This window comes from Cheilinus undulatus, linkage group 23 (genome assembly GCF_018320785.1).
Source record: "Cheilinus undulatus linkage group 23, ASM1832078v1, whole genome shotgun sequence".
Classification (NCBI taxonomy): domain Eukaryota; kingdom Metazoa; phylum Chordata; class Actinopteri; order Labriformes; family Labridae; genus Cheilinus; species Cheilinus undulatus.
Window position 1 is genome coordinate 879,749 of NC_054887.1, and position 17,569 is coordinate 897,317.

The following is a 17,569-nucleotide window of genomic DNA, read 5'->3' on the forward strand; positions in this document are numbered from 1 at the left end:
TTAAAAATCATAGTTCTGTTGTCTCTGTCCTTTCTGAGATGCTTTGCTCTTGTTGCTAACCATGTCAAAGCACTTTGTAATCCCTTGTTTTTAAAAGTGCTCTATAAATACAGTTATTATTATTATTATTATTATTATTATTATTATTATTATAAAATGGACTGAAAACATGTTGAAAGTGAAAGTAGCTCAAATAAATAACCCTCACATTAAAGCACAGAAAGTTTGGCACACTTTTAAAGTCCAAAATAATCTAAATGTTAGCCAGAACGCTAATGATGCCAATGCTACTGATCCAACACACATGCACTGATAGCATCAATAAATCAAAGCTGAGGAGGGTCCAGTCTCTGGGTTTATCAGGGTCCATTCTCTGGGTTTATCAGGGCCTATTCTCTGGGTTTATCAGGGTTCATTCTCTGGGTTTATCAGGGTTCATTCTCTGGGTTTATCAGGGCCTTATTCTCTGGGTATTATTATTATTATTATTATTATTATTATCAGGACTATTCTCTGGGTTTATCAGTGAAAGTAGCTCAAATAAATAACCCTCACATTCTCTGGGTTTATCAGGGTCTATTCTCTGGGTTTATCAGGGCCTATTCTCTGGGTTTATCAGGGTCCATTTTCTGGGTTTATCAGGGCCTATTCTCTGGGTTTATCAGGGTCTATTCTCTGGGTTTATCAGGGCCTATTCTCTGGGTTTATCAGGGTCCATTCTCTGGGTTTATCAGGGCCTATTCTCTGGGTTTATCAGGGTTCATTCTCTGGGTTTATCAGGGTTCATTCTCTGGGTTTATCAGGGTCCATTCTCTGGGTTTATCAGGGCCTATTCTCTGGGTTTATCAGGGCCTATTCTCTGGGTTTATCAGGGCCTATTCTCTGGGTTTATCAGGGCCTATTCTCTGGGTTTATCAGGGCCTATTCTCTGGGTTTATCAGGGTCCATTCTCTGGGTTTATCAGGGCCTATTCTCTGGGTTTATCAGGGCCTATTCTCTGGGTTTATCAGGGCCTATTCTCTGGGTTTATCAGGGCCTATTCTCTGGGTTTATCAGGGGCTTAGCTTATTCTGTGGCCCTGATCTTGACCAACCAATCATCTTAGATCTATGTAAAACCACAGGCTGTTTTTGCTGGGCCACATAACTAGAGCTGGTTTTGGGTGGGGTCAGATCTAGAAGATGAAGCACACTCAGCCAACGGCTCTGAATTGTCTCATTGTTAACAGTCAGGTCTTGTGAGACAGACTCGAGCTGCCACTAGTCAGTCCTTTGGTGAATAACTTGGAAGGCTGCATGTCGGTATCAAATTTATTTTATCATATTATCCAATCCAGTTTCTCAGTGTGTCTGGCCTTGGGAAATTCCTCATAAATGACTTTGAGGCTCTTGCTCCATACAATCGGGGAGCTGGGACTGACCTCCTGGCTCAGCTCATATAAATTCCTCCACTAATACATCAGCAGACCTTGTTCTAACTGTCCTATTACTTATAATGTGTGCTTGTGTGTCTATTGTGGTGCTGTACGTCAGACAAGATCTCTCTACCCTTCACACACACATCCAGCAGTACAGTCTGGAACCAGCTAATGGCCCTTCTCTCCTCAGCATAATCCTTTTTTCAGAAGGTAAATTATAAGGATCTATTTCCCTGTAATGTCGGAAACCCAAGGAGGGCAGAACGGGCCCCCTGTCATCAGCCCTATCATGGCCCCTGACTATCTGGGACTGAACTGTGACCTTCAAAGGAGGGGCACAGGTAAGGGAGATATGACGGGCCAATGGAGAGGATGGACATGGGGAGGAGAGGAAGAGGCAAGACATGGGCACTGATTGACAAAGGCAGGTATAATCAGGTAATTAGATCAGATAGGAGCAGGAAGAGACAGTTATAGCTGCTGTCAGAAACCCTCTGGGCTCTATTAGAGAGAGACAGCCAATCAGGGATCAGATGTACGAGGGGGAAGGTAACAGCCAATCAGAGATCAGATGTACGAGGAGGAAGTATGGAATGAAATATTCTGGAGAATGTTCTCAAACTATCATCATTTCTCCTGACAAAGACTAGCAGGGTTAGGTTCACAGTTTGTTTTTCAGTAGAACTTGTGTTTGACGAGGCCTGTGAGGTTCTCAGTCCCTGGTCACTGGCTTTAAAGAGCCAAAAATAACAACATTAAAGAGTGAGTTCTTAGTTTGAGTCAGTTCTTACAGATTTAACATTCATAGAGTCTGCCATTAAAAATGAAATAGCCTAGCATTTAGCAAACACTGCCACAGTCCTGAGTTCAGTTTCTCTGGCCACACCCAGGCCTGATTCCCTCCAGATTAGTTGAATGTAGAAATCCCTTAAATAGAAGCTGTCAGACAAAGTGAAGTAGGCTACAAGATCTCAGAAAGAAACACATCATACCACCATCCAAAGAAACTCAAGAACAAATGAGAAACAAAGTGATTGAAATCTATCAGTCTGGAAAAGGTTACAAAGACATTTCCAAGGCTTTGGGACTCCAGAGAACCACAGTCAGAGCCATTATCCACAAATGGAGAAAACTGGGAACAGTGGTGAACCTTCCCAGGAGTGGTCGGCCAACCAAAATGACTCCAAGAGTGCAAAGACGACTCATCCAGGAGGTCCCAGAAGAACCCAGAACCACATCCAAAGACCTGTAGGCCTCACTGGCCTCAGTTAAGGTCAGAGGTCATGACTCAACCATCAGAACGACACTGGGCAACAATGGCATCATGGGAGAGTTCCAAGGCCAAAACCACTGCTGACAATAAAGAACACAAAGGCTCGTCTCACATTTGACTAAAAACATCCTGATGATCCCCAAGACTTCTGGGAAATATTCTGTTCTATACCAGCAAGTCCACCTCTGAATGGATCAGAATAAACTAAATGAAGGTTTTTAGAGTGGCCAAGTCAAAGTCTGGACTTAAATCCAACTGAGATGCTGTGGTGTGACCTTAAACGGGCATTTCATGCTGGAAAACCCTCCAATATGGCTGAGTTAAAACAATTCTGTGAAGAAGAGTGGGACAACATTCCTCCACAGCGATGAGAAAGACTCATCAGCAGTTATCACAAACGCTTGATTTCAGTTATTGCTGCCAAGGATGGAACAACCAGTTATTAGGATCGGGGGTGATTACTTTTTCACACAGGGACAGATAGGTTTGGACTCTTATTCCCTGTAAATGAAGGAGCACCAGTGCAGGAACGTGACTTAACTTGGTGCCCGTGTTTGTGTTCTGTAAATCAGTCCAGGAAGTGTGAACACCTCAGCGATGGGCATGTGATTCTCAGGATGCTTTTCTGAGCACAACACCTGTACCAGGGTATGCAAATCAATATTGAAATCATACTATCTGCTTACACCTGTTTTTTCATGTTACATTCTCTGATCCCAACATTAACTGTAAAAGCTAAAAAGACGCATCATTTCTTGTTTATTTGATTTCATTTCAGAAATGAAAACAAGAAAATGAGCCATTTTTTCATTATTTGTTATTCAATTATCAATCAAATATTAAATGAACGTATAATACAAGGATTTTTTCTCCCATCTTTTGAGTCTGGTTTCAACCAGGAAATGTATCTGCCAGAAAATACACTGTGGATAAAGAGGACCACATTACTGGACCAGGAAGGAGAGAGCCCGGGCCATGGCCTTTGTGCGGTGTCGACTAAAAGTGAAACTCATAATTCACGTGAACGAGAACGTTCTCTAAATCAGTACCGCCGTGAGAACGCTGCTGTGGATGTGGTAAATGGGTAAGGTGAGATCTGTTCAGTCTGGCATGACTGGTATGTCCAGCATTCCTTATGTCTTCATACAGTAATAAATCTTCTGTGTACGTGTGTGTGTGTGTGTGTGTGTGCAGGTGGATGTACCTACAGAACAAAAACACTGAACTGGGGTCGACCTCAAGCTACAACAATTGGTGGAGAGAGCTTAACAACCCGTCAGTGCGGTTTAGTGGTTTCGTACCAGTCATTAAAGACAACATGAGCTCCAAACCTCTGTGACAGGAAACTAAACCTTCTGTCTCTGACTAAATAAATCAGCATCACATGAGTGTTATTATAAAAGGATAGGATAAAAGTACTGAAATATTTTTAGTTTTATTAGGGTAATAGGTCATATAAAAACTATGAATAAAGAGGAATAGAGAGAGTTTCCTTTCTGACAGCTCAAACTTCCACATCACTACATCAGGATGTGAGCTACGATACTGGCCGCATTTGGCCCCCGGGCCTTGAGTTTGACACCCGTGCTGTACATTATGATTCTACTGGTTGATCCATGTTCTGAGTAGGTCTAAAATAGTTTGTTAGTCTGCACAGTCAGTCCAGAAAGTTCACACCAGTATCAGATCAGTCCTCAGTATCGGCCGATACCCAACACCTTGGTATCAGAAGGAGAAAATGTCATCGGAACATCTCCAATACAAAGTTCTACTGAATTTTGTTCTCACCTGTGAAGTCCTCCAGGCACTCGCAGGTGTATCCTCCCTCACGGCTGCGGCATCTGCCGTTATTCTTGCAGGGTCCTGAGTAGCAGAGGTCAATCTCAGTTTCACAGTAGTCTCCCGTGAAACCCAGAGGACAGCGGCAGCGCAGCCCGTTGATGGGGTGAATGGGCCGAAACAGAACCGTGTCTGAGGCGATGAAGGGAGGAGAACTGTCGAACTTCAGCACGGACACACACTTCATGTAGTTCTCACAGGGTTCCCGCAGGCAGATGTTGTCATCAAAAGGCAGAACCTGGAGGGCAGAAGCACAGCAATGCTACGCCCTCTGAAGAACTGTGCTGTTCTGAGACTGTGAGTGTATACGTGTGCCCCCGTGTGTGTCTGTGTGTGTGTGTGTGTGTTTGTTACCTCCTGAGAAGATATGAGCCTAAGCAGAGTCCTGTTGAGGTAGATCTGCTCCTGGAGCTCCTCTGAGGGGAAGAACGTCCCCTTCCCCTGCACGCCCTCAGGCTGCAGAGCTGAAAACGTGACGTTGAGAATGGAGCCCTGGACGTCGGTGTCATTTTGGATGTTAAACACAAAGACTTCCTCCCGTTTGGTGGAAAGCACAGCAGCCACGCCCTCCAGGAACAGACTCAGCAGGGGGGACAGGAAGCGCTCCTGGGACATGTTCTCCAGACGCACGGTGATGCTGTTGGTCAGCATGTCATCAGTGATGATGGTGACACGCAGCGTGCACTGGGCTACGACACGATGGATGCCATCTGGAAGAGAGGGCACACATGTGACAGGTTATGCACACGATCACTACTGCAAATTCAAGAAAAGTCAAGACCTGATGCCAACACTGGATCCTCTGAGCCCTCAACATGATAAAAAACACGCTTTTATTGATGTCTACAGTCCAGCTGGAGCTCAAGGGACAAATTCAACATCATTTTGGGACCTTTCAAAATAAAAGCCATCTTCTCTTGTACACAATAATATAAAGCTGCAATGAAATATGAAAGTAACGGTGAGTTTCTGTGATTGTGTGTAAAAGTATATCCCTCCTGTCTCTGTAATAATATCACATTAATCTGCCACATTAACTCTGGGTGATGATTTCCAGACTGTCAGCTGAAATATCATCATATTTGCATTTATGTCCGCATTTCAAGTTTGTTTGTAATGTCTAAAAAATCTAAATATGAAATCCATAAATGCCCATAAATACAGTTTTAGTTAGTCTATCTTATCAGAATATTTAAATGGTTTCTCAGGTTTCACTTTTCTTTTTTCAACTTTATTCCCAACTCAGATTATTTCTAAGAAAACTGATGTCCTGACATTTTTTCTACTGGTAAACTTTGTTCACTTTGACTGTGGGTGATGGTTTTTATCTGGTCTCTATGAAAATCTGTGAAAGGACATTAGATATTATTATTAATGACAAATTTAAATCATGGGCTATGTAACGATTATTTAAAGGGGACATATTCTGCAAAAATCACGTTCCAGGCTTTTCTAACAAAAGTATGTCCCCCTGGCCTCTTTCACTAAGAACTGTTCTCCAGAGTCGGTCTGAATCCAGCTCTGGTAGGGAGGGAGTGGATTAGCCAGACATTTCTGTCCCAGGTTTCACAGCCACCTCTGGCACAGCTGTATGCTCCGGTGCCTATAGATGAACAGACTTCTATAGGCTGCAGAGGGCTGTGTGAATTACAGCTGACAACAGGTGGTGAGCTGAGCAGAGGAGAAGAGCGAGGGGTTAACACTGTTGAAGCAGGGCAGGGAGAAGGGTCCGATTGCAGCGCCCCACTGCACAAGTGTGTAGCATGTGTGTGTGTGTGTGTGTTGTTGCTTAAAGATGGAGATGAGGTCACTTTGTAGGTCCTTAAACCTCGTCTCAACATCGAGTCACTCGTAGCAGGGCGTGGACAGGCAGGCTAAAGCTAGCTGCTAACTAGAGCGGGCAACTGTGCCGCTAACATCAGCAGCAGAAGGTTCAGTTAACGCAACTTTAATGTGTGACGGGGGCGGATCATGGTTCACAACAGGGTGGCAAACAGCACATATACCCATGCATGCACACATTAGCACGTGGCTCTGCAGGACTGTGACGTTCAGCAGCAGCTGTGCTGGAATAGAGGCTCAGTGTGAACAGAGAATGTCAGCTACTGTTCACATTTATTCACTGCTATCCACACCTGTCTTTGTCTGTGAAACACTCCAACTTACACCAGAAATCCTAGAGAGCAGCAGTCAAAGACTCAGACCAAGCCCACTGGGACACACCTTTACCTGAACACAGCAGTCCAGCTCTGAGCGGCCTCATAACCAGAGCTTAGTGCTGTAAATATCAGACAAATCTTAAAACAGGTAACTGAAAGTACACTCACACACACGTTCATCCACAGAGAAGCTTTTCTGTGGTCACGTTTGGTCTTTAGCAGTCTGGTTTCTCTTTAACATGAAAACAGCTTAATAATAATAATACTAACTGCTTGTTGAATGAGAGTAAAATCACAGTGAAGGTGTGGATGTTGTTCTGGTTCAACGCTAAAACTTTAGAAACCAAGCAGACATCCTGGTGCTGCACATCCTGAACACGGTTCCATGACAGTTGTTGGTTACTCTCTAAGAGCCATCTCAACCCACTCTATTTATAGATCCAACAGCTGCTAGCATGGGATCTCACACACACACCCACACACACACACACACACAAAGAGGATGGGCCGAGCCATGGAAAGGGTTCCACACAGGAAAACACCATAGCGTGGAAAAATGTGTGTGTTAGTATGCCATCACACACTCAAACACATGTGCTGACCACACACAGCAGCAGGTACAATGTCAGAGACACACACACACACACACACACACACACACACAGAGGACTGTCAGGAATTACAGCTGAAGGTCTTTAAACAGAGGTTTATATCAGGACAGACACACTGATGAAAGCCTTGTGTTTATGTTGACTACAGTTATTCTCTGATCACTTCTGTGGTTATCACCATGGAAACTGCACTTTTACATTTGTACGTTCAAGTGAGTTAAATCAACAGACGGAGCGTTCTGACGGACCATCAGGAGGTGACATAGACGATAATGACGGTTGATGAACTGTGACACCACACCCACGGCACTTTTGTTTTAAAGTGGGTCAAACAACACAAGCAGCAACCTCCAGTCCCGAAAAATGAAGCCAATGCGGAAGTGCAAAAAAATGCTATACCGCAAGTGTCCACTAGAGGCTGGCTGCAGGAACACCGCAAGTCCCGTCTGCACACGTGTTAAACAGCCGGTTTAGACACTAGAAATAAACTGGTTTACAGCCTGGTTCAAAACACCAAACGTGTCTCATTAAGCTAGTGTCTTATTGTGCTCCCACTGTACGGGGGGTGGATTTTTTTTGTACCACGATCGTTTGGATTATATTTAGGATGAAAGCTGATTGGTGCGTCTCATTTGATTGACAGATAGCTCGGCAGGCAGAGGCTCCGTTTCTGTCAACCGGAATGCTGACAGGAAGTCGTGCTTAGTGGGCGGGCGTTAAGTTTGGCTGAGACCGTGATTTCAATATGGAAGCCTCCACAGATTGGCGTCAAAAGCCGTTTGAGTCCGCCTACTGTAATCAGACGACTGACGTCACACGGGATTGGTCCAATTCTTTCTACAGTCTATGAAACAACCTCACACTAACACAGAGATAAAAAAAAACATTAATAAATAAATTAATAGATAGATAAATAGATAAATATAAACATACTTAGAAAAAAAGAAGTATATAAATAAATAAATAAATACATAAATTAATAAAATAAGAAATACTTTAACAAATAAAGAATTAGACAAATAAATAAATAAATAAATACTTAAATAAGTCAATAATCAGAAAGAATAAATCATACATAAATACTTAACTAAATAAATAAAAATCATAAATAAATACATAAATGAATAAACAAAATCATAAATAAAATATAAACAAAATACATAAGGAAATAGATAAATAAATCAACCATACATGAATACTTCAAAAAAATTGATGAATAAATCATAAATAAATATTTTAATAAATAAATGAATAAATAAAATCATAAATAACTGAATAAATAAAATCATAAATAAATAACTGAATAAATAAAATCATACATAACTGAATAAATAAAATCATAAATAACTGAATAAATAAAATCATAAATAAATAAATGAATTAATAAAATCATAAATAACTGAATAAATAAAATCATAAATAAATAACTGAATAAATAAAATCATAAATAAATAAATGAATAAATAAAATCATAAATAACTGAATAAATAAAATCATAAATAAATAAATGAATTAATAAAATCATAAATAACTGAATAAATAAAATCATAAATAAATAAATGAATAAATAAAATCATAAATAACTGAATAAATAAAATCATAAATAACTGAATAAATAAAATCATAAATAAATGAATAAATACTGTAGCTCTAGCAGCAGTTCCTCACCACATTTCTTTATTAAACAAAAACAGAGCTGAGCTCTTTCATGGCCTTAGAACATGTTTCCTCTCTCACCCTGCTCAGCGTGAGTGTGCGATGGTTCTGGGGTTGTGTTGGACTGTACACCAGTACGATGGCGGCTGCCAGCAACGATAAGCTGGGTGGAGCTTCAGTATAGCGGCGGTTTCATTAGAACTGGCCAACATTTGTTCATCAAACAAGCACAGAGCCAAACTGACAGCTTTTCTAGGTGTGGAGGAACCCCAGTGAAGTCCATCCAACCATTTTTCAGACACTCCATGTCAGCTCCATCTTCTAGGACACGTCTGAACGCCCTGATCTAAAGTCAGTTCTGGCAGCCTTCCTCCTCTCGACAGTCTCCTATCATCTGTTTCCAGCCTCATCTTCCTCATCAAAGAGTTGGAGACAGCAGAACTCCATCACTCACAAAGGCTGTGTTTATAATCTATCATTTCTGCGTCATTCTCTCTATGCTTAGTGTCAACATAAAAATAAAACTATTACACTTGTTCAGATTAGAGTTGTACCCGTTCTCTGTTCCTACTGCTGTGCTCTCAGTCCAACTAGTCGTCACGGCCGTCTCCGTCTCTTTCTCCCTGCAGCAACAAACCTGACAGACATCCTGTCTGCTCAAAGAGGAGGGCAATCATCCAGAAATCTCTGAAGTTAACTCAATCAAAGCGCCATCAATCAACAAACATACAGCCAGAGCTACAGGAACAACAGAGGGACAAAAAAGAGAGCAGCTAGAGGAGAGGAGGAAGAGAAGAAGCCTCTGGAACATGATCAGCTTCAGTCCACAGTCTCTCTGGCATCTGGACCAAACTTTGATTTATTCAATTTACTCCATTCTCCAATGAGAGAATACAAAAAAATACAAAACTGTTCTTTACACTTCTTTAACTCTGCTGTAACTGATGTTAAAGGCTTACACCCCCAACAGTAACATTCATGCACAGATAGGCCTGACTCACCAGTGTTTAAACCAGCGTTACTCAACCCTGCTCAACCAAAGAGCCAAAATGTAGAAAAAACCTAAGAGCCACAATCTAAGTGGTGAAAAGTGACAAAAATGCCTTAAAGTAGCACTAAAATAAGTTAAAGATGGCAAAAATGGTCAAAAAGCAGCAAAAATGGGTGAAAATTGGCAAAAATGTGGTAAAAAGTGGAAAAAGATAGGTGAGAAGTTACCAAAAAATGAGTTACAGGTGGAAAAAAACGGTCCAAAAGTGGCAAAAATGAGTTACAGGTGGTAAAATAAATGAGTGAAAAGTGACTAAAATGGGAAAAAAGCAGTCAAGGGTGGCGAAAATGGAGGAAACAATAGGAAACAAGTGATTATTTAATGGGACAGGAGGCTTAAATTGACTAAAAGTGGCAAAAAAATTAGGAAAAGTGGCAAAAATGTTTCCTTTTATACCTTTTTTTGCCACTTTTTGCCCATTTAAGCAACCTTTTGCCATTAACTACTTGTTTAGTTTTTTTTTTACCAGTTTTTGCTACTTTTTTGTTACTTTTTACCCATTTTTGACACGTTTATCCTGCTTTTTGCACTTTTTTTGCCTTCTTTTTTCTATTTTTGCCTTTTTGCCTCACCCATTAACCTGCCTGTTGCAGTTAAATTCCATTTGATTCCCATTTTTCCACCTTTAACTTATCTTTATAGCTACTTTAACCCTCAGATTGTGGCTCTTTCAAAGGTATTTTTTAACACTGTGGCTCTTTGGTTGAGTAACGCTGCTGTAGAGTCTGCTAACAGGCTGGCGTGTCACCGCGTCCTCCTCTGTCTCTGCTCTTCATTATTACAGCCTCGTCTGTGTGAATGTGTGTGAAGTCTGCTGTCATGCTCACACTCATGGTAAAGAATAACAGTAGTAACGATCCTAACCACTCAGAATCATTGATGCAGCATGGACGTGTGCAGCAGGAAGTATGCTGCCATAAATGCTAGCCAATGACTGACCTCCTGTGATAATGTGTTTTCTGTGCTACAGCACCAGTGTGTTCTGGTCTATCCAGTCTCAGAGTCACACAGAAACATCTAACGAACCCACTAGCATCTGTTTTTCACTGTATCTCTGCACCACAAAATCTTACTCTGAAAACGGTCATTTTCATTTTTTCTGTGTCATTACAGAGTCAGTGATCTAAACCCAAAGCCTGATGGGTAATTGTGGTCAAACACTAACAGTGCCTAACTATGGGCATGTGCATGTGATTAGAGCAAAATGCAGATTTGGTGCAAAAAGGAGAAAAATCTCAAACACATCCCAGAGCTCTTATAGTCTTACAGTCTAGAATAGTCTCTGTGGATCTGATCCTCAGTTTTTATGCCATCCTTCATGGTAAACTCCCCAGAACCTGATCATTTGTTTAAGTTATCAGTTCTTTAACAGTTTGGCTCTAATGTTTTAGTTTTATGTGAGAGTTAGTCACAAACAGACCAGGCTGATTCTAGCAGACAGCCAAATGTACTTTGAATATTTGACTTGTAAAAACAGGATTTCTGCATGCAGAGAAAAAACTGTATGGGGAATACATTTGTTTTTTCTGGTCATTAACGTACAGAATGTGGTGATCTATTTTGTCCTTATTGCCCACCCTTACATGGAGCTGAGGGAGATCTGCACAGACTGCATGACTGAAACACATCTGAGGGGGAAATGAGCTTCTAAGACATGAATTCTGAGTCACAGGGAAACCTTTGGCACACATGGGAGTTCAGAAGCCTGCACCGCTGTATTAACTGATCCTCCACCTTCACTTTAACCAGATCGGACTTTCACAAGCCCTCCTTAAGTGCCCTTAGTGGCTGTACTTAAGCAGAGCACTCAGGGGCATCGAGTGGCGGGCAGAGAAATGACCCAGCTAGAATATCTACTGTATGTCCTATTTAAGATCCCTGGGAGAGACGGCTGGGATGAATAGAAGCACTGTTCCTGCCCAGACAATGCCAAACGAGCCAGGATGAAGAGGCCAGACAATGCAAAATGAGTCCCAGTGAACACCTGACTTGTGTTAGTGCCTGAGGGCTGACTGGTGTCTGTATACCTGTAATTTATCAGAGAAGTGAGGCAGCACTTGATTTGAGATATAGCCATGTGGACATGACACTGCAAACAGAGAAGGTGTCAGCTTGTTTGTTGTGACACGGTTTGAGGAGATAAAATCAGCAGCTGCTGTGAACATCACATTCTGCTATTAACAAGCTTGAGAGGAAACGCTGTGACAAACACACAGCAAGGATGGGAAAGAGAGTGGAGCAATGTGGTAAACCTAACCATGTAAACCAAGACAAATGGACCATCTGTTCAAGGAATCAGAGGAGTATCAGACCATGCTGTCTCTGTTTGAGTCACCCAAACTCAACTCTGACACCCAGCAGTAGCTGTGTGGCAGAACACCATGACTACAGAATAAGGGTGCATTCACTCTGGCAGTCTGTACCGTGCCTGAGCACATTTGAGGGCGCACTCACTCTAGGCAGTCTGTACCGTTCCTGAGCACATTTGAGGGCGCACTCACACTGGCAGTCTGTACCGTGCCTGAGCACATTTGAGGGCGCACTCACTCTAGGCAGTCTGTACCGTTCCTGAGCTTGTTTGAGGGCGCACTCACACTGGCAGACTGTACCGTTCCTGAGCTCGTTTGAGGGCGCACTCACACTGGCAGACTGTACCGTTCCTGAGCTCGTTTGAGGGCGCACTCACACTGGCAGACTGTTCCATGCCTGAGCATGTTTGAGCGTAAAGTTCAGTACGTTTGACCAGTGTGAGTACGCTCTTTGGCACGCGCTCCTGGCCCAAGCATGGAAGGAGAAGGTGGGCCAAAGCAAGGCCCAAATGCGAATGAAGGAACACGAGTACAAGATCATTTTGGAAAATATTGATTTGAGATATTTACAATTAAAAAAATCTGTAAGACATATTTTCCCCCCTCTTACATTGTTTCCCTTTAAAGACAAGTTTATATTGGTCTCAGAGGTCCTCAAAACATGCCAGTGAAGTCTGTTTCTGTAAAAACACTCCAGTATTGATTTCTGCATGTCTGAAAACTCCAGCTGTTTCTGTGTCTGTGGCTCCAAATGTCACTGAGCTGTCTGACTCCGCCCCTGGCCACACCCCTCTCAGGAAATGGATGTAGCACTCCTGATGTTACAAATGCTTTAATCCAAAATTAAGGACCTGACTGGGATTTGAACCACCAATCTCCCAGACCAAAGTCAGCAGGGTAACCCACTGAGCTAGCCAGCATCTCAGCTGGTAGCTGAGAGGAGGATCAGGAGAGGAGGGCGGGACTTTCTTCCAAGCGGGGAGGGCCAAGAAAACCTGAGGGCGGGGCTAACTCCCCACATGACATCATGAGGGGAAAATCTGAGAACGGCTTGTTTCAGCACACATTTTCTTAAAGGTGGAGAAAGAAAGGAGGGAGGGAATGGATTATTCTGGTATCTGAGGGGATTGTGGACAGGGGCACATTGTTTTGTTGGAAAAACCTGAAAAAGCGATTTTTTCATAATATGCCCCCTTTCACTATCCTAACTGCAAAGAGGAATATTGTTAAAAGGAGGCACTGCAGAGAGCGAAGCGTGCAAACACCAGGCAGCAGCTGCATGCTCAGCAGACACTGTCCTCCAGAGAGATGGCAGGATTTTTCTAGACAGATGGAGAGAGAACTATGGGTTTAATTTGGTTTTAACAAGTTACAGATATATCAGTGCAGAAGAACCTCACCATCTGAAACCTCTCCTCCTAATGGAGCCCAGTCCTGTCTTATTTCTGACCAGTTTCTGTTGCTGCACTGGTCCCAGGTCAGGTCAAATACCACGGTGTCAGATCAGATATCATGTAAATGGACTGCTTTCTAAAAATACTTAACATACACTTATGGTGAGTCATAAGATGAATAAATTCATCAACAGCGGATGCTCTCTTATGACATGGCCTATGTGAGTGCTCTAGAAAGCTCCATTAGCCCTTCACATGCTTAGACACTTAAAGGCTCTATCAGCTCCATCAGTTTCATGATTAATAGTCAGCACTGTTAGATCAGAGAGTTCTCTGACTCAAGCACTCAGGCTCTCAGCCATGTCAGCTCTCTCTCACTCCCAGCCGATCGTCTAATGGAGTTAAACTTCCTCCATGTCACAGTCTGTGAGGTAGCATCTAGATCTGTTTTGACCTGATAATAGAAAAAAGAAAAATGATCATGCAGGGGATTTTCTCTCTAGTTCTGACAGGTAAGAGACGCTCTAATTCCAGACTTGGATCGCAAAACAGAATTTTACTGTCAAACCTAATTAATCCCATTTTACCTGTAGTGATAGCGTGGTAAAAGTGACTTCCTGTTGTTCTGACATGAGGATATTTCCTCTATTATCTCCTCCAAGGAGCTGAGATGAATGGAGAAACAGCGTACAACATTTCTACATATCGTTTTCAGCACAGGTCCAGACACGTGCTCTTCATCACCTCCGGCATGCATCACTCACCTACCCCCAGCCCGCCCCCCACCATGATGTCAGAACTGAAACCATCATCATTATCTGCTGTCACAGCCAGGATAAAGAAGTGATGGGGGTCCAAATCTCAGGTCTGTGGTATCGTTGGACGAGCTGTGCTGTGTTTTTCTGTTTTCATGGTTTTTTGAATAAGAAAATGATTCTAAATTACTACCTAACAAAGACGGCCTTGTGCTCATTTATGCTCGTTTGTGTTAGAAGGTAACTGCTCCCCATGGGTGAGCCTGAAAGACCTAAACATCACTTTATAAAAATACACTGGCTGTTTACAATCACATGAGCGCAGGAATGCCTGATGGGGGCAGGAAGTGGGGACAGCCATTAGGAAGAGAGGAAAGTTAGTACTTTACCTCTCTAAACAGACCTCTACACAACACAATCATCAAAAACATCCCACAGCCAGTGTCTCTACAAAAAAGCTGATTTTTCTCAGTTTAACTGGTTTACCAGTATGGAGGTGACCAGTATCACACATTACTGAGTCCTGCAGACCGTCTGAGTCTAGTGCCTTCTAGATCAGGGGTTCTCAACCTTGGGGTCAGGACCCAATTGGGCATTGCAAGACACTTTTTATCTCTTTTTCCCACCAATCTATCAATTTAAACACATTTTTGCCACTTAAAAACCATTGTTTTCCTATTTCAAACTCTTTCCACCACTTTTTCTGCCTGTTTTTGCCACTTCTAAACCAACTCTGGCCACTCTCTGCCTGTTGTTGGCTCTGTTGACACATTATTGCCAATATTAACCCCTTTTACCACTTTACACCACATTTCAGAATTTGATATGCCCACTTTTCCCAGTTTAACCCATTCCAGCCTCAGCTAACCCTTTTTTGCCAGTTTGTATCAATTTTTCATCCCATTTCACCAAATTTCCAACTATTTTTTTACCACTTTAACACATTTTCAGCCACTTTTTAATCCCCTTTTACCACTTGATATGCCATTTTTTGCCACTTTTACTATTTTTTGTCTTTTTTTTTTGGCCACTTTTATCTATTTTTGGCACTTCATACCCATTTCTGCTACTTTTAAACCCCAATTTCACTGCCTTTCTCACAATTTCAAGCCATTTTATCTATTTTTAATGTATTTTAATTCTGTTTTTAACAAAAGGATTTACATTTCGAGAGGGCTACTTGCTACAGAAATAAATTAAAATATTTGTTTCTTTGATAGGAGTAATAATTATTCAGGTTAAATATAAAAATATAAAATACCACAGCGTGACTTTAGAATGGACCAGGATTTTGTTGGCCCTGTTTGGCTGGGCCCCAGAGAGTTCTCCCCTTTATCCCTCCTTAGGGTCGGCCTCGTCTCCACATGACTATTCTAGTATGCTCATGGCTGTTTAACCAGCTGCAGGTACAGTGGGGGTCCCCGGTCTCTGGCATCTTTATTTTGGGGGTCGCGGGCTGAAAAGGTTGAGAACCCCTGGTCTAGATGAAGGGGGGCGAGTCCTGAGGAGTCTTAGAGCGAGCTAAGCGGCTCACTGAGCCCCTTTAACATAAAAAGCCTTATTTTGTCACAAACATGCCTTTGACTGAACAGTGGTGAACTTTCAACAGAGAGAATAAAGAGTCGTTCACAAACGAGCCTGTTCTTCTAAACGACTCTTTAATGTGAGCCACTGAAGCTAGCTCCTGTTTGAGTGCTGGTTTCCTTTCCTCCATTTGTCCTCATTTAATCCACATTTAAAAAGACAAACTGACACCAAATGGGGAGAAACCAGCTCTACTGAGCTGAGCCACATGATCTGGATCTCTAATAAGAGACGGATTTACCATCACAACGACAGAGACTATAGCTGAGGGACTATGGGTAAGATCAGAGTTTAATGAGTGAAACCAGGACACAACTGGACTGATCCAGACCGGACCGCTTTGCAAAAAAAGAACCATGTATGCTCAGACATTCTGCAAACATTTAAAAGTCTTTTTTAGAATTTTTGCAAAAGTCCTACTTTTCTTGTTAAATATTTCTTTCATTAATCTAAACGGGAACAACATAAAAAATCCCCTTTAACGTGACAACTGGTATCAAATATGCAATTAGAGTAAAAATCACAATGTGTGTTTTTTCTTTTTTTTGGGAAATTGTTCCCAGTATTTTGATCTACCATAGTGCAGGTTATACCAAGAATAATAATGTTCATTGAATAACACATAAGATGAGGAACCTAAAAATAACTGCATATTAAATCACAACTGCAATATTTGGTGGAAAAAATCACGATTAGAATAGTTTAATAAATGGTTCAGCCCTAACACCAGCTACTGCAGTGTTTCTAGGTGACCTTTCTTTTTTGAATATTTTTAACTAAGTTGATTCAGAATGTTTTTATTTTTCACTCTGAATGCTTGGTTTAGGGGTGTAACGCTACACAAAAATTTCTGTTCGGTAAGTACCTCGGTTTTGAAGTCACGGTTCGGTACGTTTTCGGTACGGTGATTGAAGCGGATAAATAAAATTTAATTTTTTAATTAAACTGTATTAAAATAAATAGGCTGAATAAATTACATTTAAATTATAAATAATGCTGTTCTTAGTTACTAGGTTATTTTCATTGATATATTGACATATTTATACCCATTCTATAAACACTACAATTTCCCAGTTAACTTGAACTCATCATCACACAACCGCAAGTTAGCTATGCAAATTAGCATCTTTTTAGTCGATTTCAACACGGACTTCAGCAGTGGACTACTTTTCTAACCAATGGGACCAGCTACAAAGTTTGGAGGAACTTTTCACAGCCCATCTTGGAGGACAAAGAGGTTAAAGCCGTGAGAAATGTGAGGATAACTTTACCTGTGACACCGCTGCAGAGTCTTTTCTCACTCCTCCGAGGCTGATGGTTGAAGGTAAAGTTAATCTGATTCACAGAGCCAGAGCACCATCGCTATACGGGTGATTTAAATGAAGCCGGCAGGACCGTGACAGCCGTACCGTGACAGTACGGGACGAATACAAATGGCCTGAGAATGAACGAGCTGTGTCTGTGGCTTTAAATGTTAATGAGCTGTCTGACTCCACCCCTGCCTCCGCCCCCCTTGGGAAA

At 41.9% G+C, this 17,569-nt stretch overlaps 1 protein-coding gene across 1 annotated transcript in view; it reads right to left on the reverse strand.

Moving 5' to 3' along the window:
• celsr1a (cadherin EGF LAG seven-pass G-type receptor 1a) overlaps positions 1-17,569 on the reverse strand; it is a 118,330-nt gene that overhangs the window by 60,827 nt on the left and 39,934 nt on the right. Inside the window, exons 2-3 of the mRNA XM_041780661.1 lie at positions 4,884-5,239; positions 4,479-4,767 (exon numbers count right to left, since the gene is read on the reverse strand). Of these exons, the coding sequence (XP_041636595.1) occupies positions 4,479-4,767; positions 4,884-5,239 (645 nt within the window). The remainder of the gene's footprint in view (positions 1-4,478; positions 4,768-4,883; positions 5,240-17,569) is intronic.